Source organism: Alligator sinensis, unplaced genomic scaffold, assembly GCF_000455745.1.
Source record: "Alligator sinensis unplaced genomic scaffold, ASM45574v1 scaffold1207_1, whole genome shotgun sequence".
NCBI classification, from domain to species: domain Eukaryota; kingdom Metazoa; phylum Chordata; order Crocodylia; family Alligatoridae; genus Alligator; species Alligator sinensis.
The window spans coordinates 604,288-614,795 of NW_005842867.1; the positions used below are offsets into that span (position 1 = coordinate 604,288).

Sequence of the window (10,508 nt, forward strand, 5' to 3'; positions counted from 1 at the left end):
AAAAGTAGTCAGGGAACTTATAGTGCTGAACAAGGAATGTATTAAATTTCATGTATGTGATGTGTAACATTTAAAAATCCCAGAGTAGGCATCTTTTTAAAACATCATGCAAATAACTCACTATCAGATAGATAGTTGAAACTGTTATGACACTGGCCTATGGATTTCCATCTCTGGCTGTGCTTGATTACTAACATGCCACTAACGGCAGTAAACACAAAACTCCATATGTATTAGTTTAGCAATTATGACTATCCACCTTTTTTTAACGACGCATAACATTTATTTAGCGTCTTTCATCTGGAAGGATCCCAGAGTACTTTAGAAAATAACATCTAAATTGTACACAGAGAATCTTGTTATCCACCATGTCATTAAAGCACAGGAACTGTCTAATTAGGCCCAGTAACACTGTACTTTAGTTAGAACGCTTTATCGAGTTAAAATTTCAGGGGCAATCAGTCACAAAACCAAAGCATTATTCTTCTTCATCCTGGGAAACTGACCACCAGTTGCCAAGGCCTCCATTCATCCCAACATCCCCCAGTAGCACAGTGCCCTGACTGGAGCATTCTGATTCAGCAGTCAGAGTGCCACCTACTGGATCACCAGTTCCATTACGTGAAGCATACAGACCTTTTTCAGGTCTGGTTCTGACAAGCTTGTAAGAGTTAATAAGCTCAGAGAATCATGTGGTATAGCTGAAGGCCATGTTTACAGTTCTGCTTACATGCCCTTTCCAGAGAAGGATCATGGTTTTCACATTATCTAATGAGCTTGTCATTTCCTGTACTAATTGTAATACAGCTAAATATTTTCTAGGTTACCTAACCAGGCTTCTGCAGAATCACACTGTCTATGCCTGCGATGGGGATCACTTGAGTCTGCAGTGTCCTCGACATTCAACCATAAGTGTCCAGTCAGCATTTTATGGGCAAGATTACCAAATGTGTAGTACACAGCAGTCTGAAACCACGAGGAAAGACCCTTTAAGCTGTGTGGCAACTACCACCTTGCAGGTATTGCATACTGGAGGTGTTTTGTGTGTCTAGAATGTTTTTGGAGAAGATTTTTGGTTGTGTGACCCAAGTGTGTTCCAACCGTGTATGATGCTAAGTAGATTGAACAGGGTTTCAGGCTGGCACACAACACTAAGTGCTATACTTTGAAGAACTAAATAGGCCAGCAGAAATACCAGTCAAATAGGTTTCTGTTATGTTTGCCCCGGACTTTCATAAATAAATGACACCAGCCACAAGTGTGGGAAAGAATGCTGCCAGACTGGCAGGCACAGAATATATTGGAAACAAAGTAAAACTACACCGGCATTGGCATTCGCAGGTGCAACAAACGGTAACTTTAGATTCACATATGCAGATTCAACACATTCACATCTCACAGTTTCAGTATACCTATAGGCTGGAAAAACATTCTCTGGGTTCTTTTTACTCCATAAGATACCTATTTTTTCACTCAATATTTTATATTCTTAAAACTGTCTACCATAACCACTGTTCTTCTGGCCAAGGAGCACTGGGCTGAACAAACAATCTTATTCAATCACAAGAGCCTGTAACTTCTTAACCCTGGCAGCTGGATGTACAGAACCAAGTTTATCTTTGGTGTAAGTCCATAGACACACATGGCAGCATGCCCGCGTGTTAACATAACATTGCTTATTAAGAGCTTCTGATAACAGGCCTTGAACCAGATCACCATCATGAACCTACCATCAGGCCAGGGCAACGTATTTTATCATAAGGAATACCAAAATTATTACTATACTAAGGGTTGCTTCACATGTATATTAAAGAATGGTTACCCTAACTTACAGTTCATAAAGTATTACATCCTGTCAAGGGAATCTTTCAAATGAGCCCTGGGAGTCCTATCTGACAATGCTGTCAAAAGCTTTATTCATCATGGCAAACTAGTCTAACATTAGGCTCTGATTCAGCAAGGCATTGCTGATGGGAAGTCAATAGGATTTGAACATGTGCTTAAAGTTAAGTGCTTTAACAGGCTAGGGATGCTTGGATAAATCAGGGTCCTAGTGCTGATAGCTATGCCTGTTGGCATGGCAATATAAATCTCCACTCCCATGATTGCTAGGTTAAAGAGCACTATTGAGCCATGTAGTACAGTACCCTTTACCAGTGCTGTGACAGAGGGGTTTACAAGTGGCTTGTACATGCAGTACTGCAGCTAGCATCTAAAGTTATTCCATGAATGACCTCTAGGTCATGTGAAAGTACAGCTGTCCATTACAGAAAAGTAGGGTCAGATGAATGGAGTGATGCCAAGGATTTCCTTGGGTTCTTGAATCTTCAGGGTCTCTCTGAGGTTTCCAGGGGCAGGTTTTCTTGAACATACTACACAAGCCAGGTAACAAATACACTTTAAAATAGTATAAATTTTCACAGATGCTTTCCTTTTCATTGATCAAAGGCATGTCCTTATTCTAACAAAACTGCAAATATGTAAGCTATGAAAGTGCCTGGCTTTGAATCCCAGAGAGCTCCGACTGTCGAAGAGAATAGACACACACTGTAAACTCAGTTCTTGGAAAAGAACTCTGATGATCTCATTCTCTCCCTCCCTTTGAAATGGAGGAGGAGTTCTGCATAATCACGATGCTATTATCTTACGGAAAGGAGGAAGCAGAGTGGGCACTTTATACCGTAGCCTGCTACTGAAAGGGTAATGACAGGCTAGATCTGCCCCCTCTATGTTAATCACCTGACCCTGTCTAATGATGATGAATGCTTACAGTACATTTTAGCCTGGTAGAATCAGTGAGTGCCCTCTGCAAAAAAAAAAAAAAAAAAAGAGATACCCAGTATCAACAGAGGAGTCAGCACAGGTGTTAGTACACACAACTCTCACTAAACTCAATAGTTGCTGGGGCCTAGATGAAGCTGTTCTGACTGAATCCAGTGAAGTATTTTTAGGTTTTATTACCAATGTTTTTTAAAAAAAACCCAAGTGTTATATTCTCTGTGTTTCTTCCCTTTCAGTCAGTTCCATATTAATGTAATGTTCATGAAAACTGTTGCATTTTAAAGTTCTCTTTCTACATCAAAGAGGAATGAAAAGAGCCATAGTGTTATAAGATGACTGTGCTGGTAGTGGTTGCAGGAAGGAGAGGATTTTTCAGTCCCTGGCAGCTCTTCTGAGTCTGGAAACAAGAATCCCAGCCAGTGCTAATTATGGTGGTACCTCTGTCATTTGGATATTTGACTTCAATTTCATCCCTGCTGTTACTCCACTAAGGTCAGTACAGTGGCACCAAGGATGAATTTGGCTCCTTTGGACTAGAAATTGGACAGAAAGGGCCCACATGATTTACACTGGCATTTACTTGACTTGGGCTAGATTATAATTGGTGATCTAGAGATTGGTGATCTCATTATTACTGTTTTCTAGAGGCACAGGGGTAACAGAGATTACTCAGAAATAATGCTTGGGAGAAGAGCTTAAAAATTGAGTTTTTGACCATATTTGAAAACCAAATTTGAACTTGATTAATATATAGTTTCATCTGAACTGTTTTCACAGAATATTTGGCTTATAGAACTACATTAAAATAACTTTTGTCAGCATCTATACTACTTTCCAACCACTGCAGTTACTGATTTGCTCCAGCAGTAGTAGCAAAGTGGGAACACTTGTGTAGATGGGCTGCTGGTGTTACAAATGAGTCCATTCTAACTCAGATAACAGCATAGTTATAACATTGGCCTATCCCAGAGGCCTGAGAAAGGATACTGTGATACCCAAAGGCCTGCTTATGACCATCCTAACCATGCAGTAGGTCCAATAAAATATATCACCCACAAGAATTCTTGCCTCTAGCATATTTCCTGGACTATTGTGGCAATAACAACTACTAGAACATCAGTGGTATTCCTACCCTATTTGCAACTACTGATGAAACAACAGCAACAGAAACAACGGGGTTGGGGTATTATTAGGGAAAAATCTGGTGTAGATAAAGATTTGGAGATGGATATATACACACACACACTCTCTTAAAGTAGTTTGACCACATCTATGGTAGCTAACCAGGTAAAATTTGAACCTGATTTAAGTTCTTGTTCAGAAAGGTGTTTCGCATTTGCATAAATCCAAAGACATGAGCAGTACCTATTGAAGTCAATGGGTCTGCTTATATGCTTAAAGCTGGGCACATGCCTGATTCAATCAGGTCCTTGATTTGAACTGCTTAAAATGAATTCATGTGAGATTTTCAGCTAGAGTTTGAAGCCCAGCATATACATGGCTTCTTCACACCTATCATACACTGTCCTTAATATACTTATGACAAAAGTCCAATGCCAGCAAGTGATTTTTCTTATGTATAAAACAAAATACAACTAAGCTTTGGTTGCTGTATAGCCTCATATCTTGTTTTCAAGACTATCCTTTTTGCCCATTGTTCTAGAAAGTACTGGATGAATGCCAAAACCAGAGAGCCTGCCAACTCCTTGTCAATAGTCGGGTTTTTGGACCTGATCTATGTCCAGGAACCACTAAATACCTCCTTGTCTCCTTTAAATGCAAACCTAGTAAGTAATTTCCACAACAGGCAAGTGCATTTTCGTGTGCATTTCATTATTTGTTTTGGTTAGAATGCCACTGCACAAAGCTTTGCATAAATCCAGATGAAGTTCCAAAGCTCTTAAGATTAATAGCAAACTGTTTTTTTGTACTTTATCTCAGCTCTTCATCTTGTGTACAATATGAGTGTGTGCGCCTGCTGCTGACTTAACCACTGGTGCAATTTGTCAGAATCTAAGACATAAGTTTAAAAAAAATTGGAAGAGGTAGTATTTTAAAGAGGGAAATCCTAACATTTTCACAGAAAAAGAGGAATGGAGAACAAAATACAGCTTGGATTAACTATCTGAATACTGAGGGGTTAGGTGTCATGGTGATAAGTTGGTGAAAATGCCTTGAGAACTAGAACCAAACCTCAGAACCTATTGAAGTGCTTTCAGCACTAGCCTCTGTGCCCAGCAGCAACTTGAGGATAAGTATGCACAATTCACTGTGTTACAGTGGTATGCAAAATGTGGTTAAGTGTCAAAAAAACATTTATCAAAGGACTGCTCCTACCTCAAAAAAGGCAGAGATACTACAAATGTGAGGGAGACATAAAAATGGTGGAAATAGGATGGCACATAATCAAGATTTTAACTGTTGCCTAATGAAATACGAGCAAGTCCCAACTCCCTTTATATGCAGCCTTTATTTGTCAGCTAATTTCTTGCTTAACAAAAACGGGACTTATGTAAAGGGAATGGATTTGCAAGGGAGTTCAAAGAGGACATCCTGTGCTTAGAAGAAGCAGCGTGGAAGTAACAAGGGAGACAGTTGGATACTGGGCATTGAGACTGGTGTCACTAGAATGTGAGTGAGGCAGCAAAGCAGATGGGGGCAGAGTTGTGTCGGGCCTCAAAGTAGCAGACAAGAAGTTTGAATTGGAGAAGCAATTGCTAGCTTTGAGAGACCACTGACACATTGAGCTCCATCATCCAGGAATTGCTGGACCAATGGCCAGTCTGTATCTGCAGCTTACTTTCTAGTACTGAAATCTCATTTTGACTTCTTCAGTACTCATTTTGGGTGTATCTTGGATATTGTAGTTAAGTCCAAGTCATTAAAAACCTTTTTCATTTTCTTGGTCATGAGAACATAAGGACTGAAATTTACTGGGTCAGACTGTAGGCACAACTATCCCAGTGTGGATGCTGAGGGGAAGGTAAACAGGGCATGCCCAGAAACCTCCATCCTCTGCTCCTCCCATTGCAGCTTACAGAAATAACAAAGATTGGTAAATGGACTGGGATTTTCTTAAAAAAAACTGAAGCCACTTGATATTTTTCAGGTATTAAAAATTAGATATTTTATATATATGATTCTCTTTGTGATTTGACTTTTACAATAACTAGCAATTAGTGTATTTAATAGACAGCTCTGTCTTCAGAATTAAATAAAAGGTTTAAAGGTTGGGGTAAACAGTCTAGTCTATCCTGACAGACAGACAGTGCTTTATATTGTAAGCACATCATTAACATACTTAGTCCCAATTCTAGAAAAGATCCCTATTCAGGAAAGCCCTTATGCACAGACAGGGGCAGATCCAGGATCTGACAGAGGTCCAGGGGCAGCAACCCATGCTGCAGGACTGGTTGAACCCCAGCTTCCAGCTACTTCCCCTAACCCCAGCAGTGCAGGCATACTGCCCCTGCAAATGCCTCCATAATCTTTTTAAAGTCCCCAAAGCAGCTAAGAATCCCTCCCTTCCCCTCTGTTCTAAGAGGCATGTTCTCTTCTCCCCTTCCATAGCTCACTGTCTAGGGGTGGGGGAAGCCTGAGTGCTGCTCCTGCCTGCTTCAGGCAAACTGTGTGAGGGCTGGGCTCAGCTGGGACAGCGGCAGTAACAGTGGCAATGTGTAGAGGGGTTCCCCCTCCCCTGCCAGCTCCTGAGGGGATCAGGCAGGGCATGGGAACCCACTCTTCTGCCCATCCCTGCTATCACTGTCACTGTCCCACCTGAGATTGACTGGGGTGGTTCCCTCACCTCTGGGACAGAGGGAATGCAGCAGCAGCAGATGAGCGGGGAAAAGGGAAGAGAGGATACATGGTTCTGAGCACAAAGCAGAAAGGGGGGGATTTCTCACCTGCTTTAGGGACTTTAAAAACATACCCAGAGAGGTTCCAACCTTGCAGTTCAGACCATAAAGGTGGTGCAGCCATGCCACTACACTACACCCCCTCTGGATCTGCCTCTATTCACAGGTGTCAGTCCCATTACATTTAGGCACAAGCTGAGGCAGTGCCACAAAACCTTTAGATTTCAGTAGACTAAAGTTTTTCATCTCATTAGGAACGTTACATTTTCTCTGTTAGTGTAACATACCCATAGAAGTCTTCACTGTATTTTTGTCCTGGGCAATGATGTTGTCTTGTCCTAATTACACCAGCTTATGCTGTTATTATTTGTGGTGTGATAGCACCTAGGAGCCTGAGTCATGGACCAGGGCCCTCTTGTACAAGACACTGTCCACAGAACAGACCTGTTAGTCTGCCAGGTCACAGAACAATTATTAGGGCTGTGCGAAGCTTCGATCACCAATTCGATTCAGAGGAGATTTGGCCCAATTCGGCAGCCAAATCTCCAAATCCAAATCAAGTCGGGAAACCCATTAAAAAGGTCTGAATCTAATTTGAAGCCTCTGACTTGATTCGGAAAACATTCGGAGATTCAGATCCGCTGGGGAGAGGCAGGCACAGCCGGGTGGCTGCAGGTTCTCTGCGGCTCCTCCAGCTGTGCCTGCCTCTCCCCGGGCATTGGGAGCTGCGGGAGAAGCCCCCATGGCTGCCCTGCCTGGCCCCATCTCCCGCTTGCCCCAGTCTTGTCCTGGCACATTAAAAAAAGCCCTGCACTCAATGACTTTGGCAGCAGGATCAGGGCCTCTGGGGGCTTGTGGCAGAGCCCTTCCACGCAGTGCGGAACAGCAGGGATCACCCCCCTGCCTGGCACTGATATGGTAGGTACCCCATGGCACAGGTGCAGCACAGCTTGGCAGGGCACTGCATGCTGCCTGGGAGCTGAGACCGCTGGGGCCAAGCGCTGCTGGGCTCTGGCTGACACATGGAGCCACCCCAGCTCCTAGACAGTATGTGGCACCTGCGCCATGGGGCAGCTGCTGGGGTGCCAGGCGGGGGGAGGGGGAGGGGGGCAATCCCCATTGTCCTGTGCTGTATGGGGGGGCTCTGCCACAAGGCCCCAGAGGCCCTGATCCCCTCTGCCAGAGCCAGTGGGTGCAGGACTTTTTTTGATTCCCGGACTGCTGCAGGGAGGGTGGATGATTAGGGAGCAGGGGCTGCATGGGAGGCTGTGCCGGGACTAGGCTGGGGCCTGGCAGGGCAGCCATGGGGGCTTCTCCCATGGCTTCCCCCACCTGGGGAGAGACCAGCACAGCCATAAGAGCTGTGGGAGAACCTGCAGCCACCCAGCTATACCTACCTCTCCCCAGCTGACCTGAATCTCCGAATCAGCACTGAATCGCCGAATCTGATTTGGCTGAATTGAATGGGGACAGTGATTTGAATCATCAAATTGAATCACTGTCCTCTGAATCAAATACTTCCCTATTTGTACAGGCCTAACAACTATTGTTCTTGTCTTGCTCTTCACTTTTGCAGCAGCATGTATAAAAGTACCCAAAATCAACAGCTAGTCAAATTTTAAAATATTTTGCGTTGACACTCTCTAACTGTAATTGCTGTAAAGCTAGAATGGATGGAACAGGAGAAGAGTCCCCGGAAAACCTGTTTTTGATTATTTCTATTATATTTCTAGTGGGACAGCAAAGTTTATCTTGTCAATAGATACACAGTTTCCAAGTCTCCATTCCCAGCTCAGTACTTCACATCAACGTCTCCCTTTTAGTCAATACCATGGCAGATAATAATAATAATGGTTCCTTTTGCTCCTTCTCATCTCTTTCCTAATTCTGCCACATCTCATAAAAGAAATTAAACAGGATAGGTTGAACGCTGATCCAAGGCTTGTCTATGCTCAGTGCTGCTGGTATATGCTGTATGAGTGGAGAGGGTTAGGGAGAACTGCTCTAGAGGAGAGACAGCTTATTGCAGTGAAAGACTACTTTGGCCTGTCCAACTTAAATGCATTTTATGAATGGAATAAACCAGTGTTTCTCAACCTATGGTACATATACCCCTGGGGGTATATCAGACACAGGAAGCGGGTATGCGGGTACCGTGTTTTGAGTTTGGCCTGTCCCCCCGCTCGGTGGGTTGGAGGCATCTTTGCCTGTTCAGGCCAGAAGTTCGTTTGCCATGTTGATCAGTAGGTGGTATGGAAGGTACAAAAGGTTGAGAACCACTGGAGTAAATAATACCTGCAAAAGGACATTTTTGCTGGTATAACTACATTTATGTCAGCATTTTTGCTGGCATTGTTTCTCAGTTGGGGAGGCAGGGGGGATGCAATATCTCCCCCCCCCCAAATGACACAGTTATGCCAGCTAAGCTTTTCGGCATGGACCAAGCCGAAATCACACCTGTAAAAACACAGACCTCAGTGGAGTTAAAGGGCTATTGCAGAGAGAAGCATTTAGCCTAAGCAAACTAACCATTCTTGTGCCATTGCACAGCTTGGCACTCGCTCCAGCTATATGCTGTGGCACCCAGAGATGCAAAGGGTTGAGGCAGGGTGCACTGAAGCAGACATTCGAAGTGAGTGCAGAATGTGACGGTGCCCACAGGCAAGACAACAAGGGATGAGATTTACCTCTCTGAACATTATTATAAAGGCAGGCAAAAAAATTAGGAATCAACGTAAAGGGTGCTGCACTGGGAGAAGAGACGGGGAAGGAGTTACATTTTTATTTGTTTAAAAAGGGGGACAGGAGATCTTGAATGGAGGGAATGCTCTGTAGGATTTCCTGTCTACTCTTGGTTGTGTCCCATGTAGGTGTGCCATGATTCATTAAGGGTAGAGCTTGCATGAGTGGGGGTTTTTGTTATGCTTTTAGCCATTAACAGTCCAACTGAGTAAATTCTCTCTTAAGGTAGCATTGTTGTTTGCTTCTGTTATAGCTGAATATAAAACCAAATCTGCATGTGAAAACCAAGAGCTGAAACTCCACTGTCACGAGTCAAAGTTCATTAACATCTATTCTGCCACATACGGTAGGCTGGCTCACGAGAAGGACATCTGCTCTACAGAAGCGGACCGCGCCCCTCCGTTTGGTAGGTTTGACACGGTTTCTTTCGAGAAACCATGGGTGCATCTCTAGAAAGAGAACTTCAGACAGAATAGAGCACTTTAGAAAAGCATCTGTTTCACATAATTTACAAATGCTTTTAAAACAATGTATTTTTTTTTTTAAACACAAACAAATCCCCCATAATGAAGGGCAAATAAAAGATCAAAAGTGTAGATGACCTATGACATTTGCCATTTATAAAGTGTTCAACAATAGCTTAAAAAATTGCTTCCACTGTCTGTCATGAACCTTGTTAACTTATTCTAATAATATAAAATCCTTAGTCTGTCTGTCCGTAACATTTTATTTATACTCCGATTGCCTCGGCAGCCAGAGTGCTCTGGACAGACAGAGACACATGGCAGAGTGCTGCCATGACAGCGGGCCCTGAGGGGCCGAAGCGGAGACTGGCCTCAACTCCCCGCCCCCCACCCCCCAGCGCCTTGTAAGCAGAGGGGGATGACAGGGACCGGAGCACTGCCATGACAGAGGGGATGGAGGAGGGGAGGCCCCCACCTTGGAGGCGGCAGGGGCACTGGGTGCTGGCTGCTCAGTGCCAGCCTCACCCTGCCCCACATGGTGGAGCACCACCATAGCAGCAGGGGACTGGGGCCAGAACCAGCCCCCGCCTCCCCCAACAGCCAGCAGAGGGGAAGGCAGCAGGGAAGAGGGAAGGAAGGGAGGGGAGCGGGGGTGACTGATGGC

The 10,508-nt window shown here is 44.1% G+C and overlaps 1 protein-coding gene and 1 long non-coding RNA gene across 5 annotated transcripts in view; one reads left to right on the top strand and one right to left on the bottom strand.

Moving 5' to 3' along the window:
* LOC102368315 (protein eva-1 homolog C-like) overlaps window positions 1-10,508 on the top strand; it is a 33,257-nt gene that overhangs the window by 15,785 nt on the left and 6,964 nt on the right. For all 4 annotated transcript variants that reach the window (XR_003091814.1, XM_025191884.1, XM_025191885.1 and 1 more), the window contains 3 exons: window positions 823-1,019; window positions 4,445-4,568; window positions 9,634-9,786. Coding sequence is in view for 3 of the 4 variants with exons in the window: in XM_025191884.1 (XP_025047669.1) it covers window positions 823-1,019; window positions 4,445-4,568; window positions 9,634-9,786 (474 nt within the window). In the remaining variant the exon portion in view is untranslated. The remainder of the gene's footprint in view (window positions 1-822; window positions 1,020-4,444; window positions 4,569-9,633; window positions 9,787-10,508) is intronic.
* Window positions 9,819-10,508, bottom strand: part of LOC112548004 — an 11,445-nt gene continuing 10,755 nt past the window's right edge. The window contains exon 4 of the long non-coding RNA XR_003091815.1: window positions 9,819-9,841. This is a non-coding gene — a long non-coding RNA (uncharacterized LOC112548004). The remainder of the gene's footprint in view (window positions 9,842-10,508) is intronic.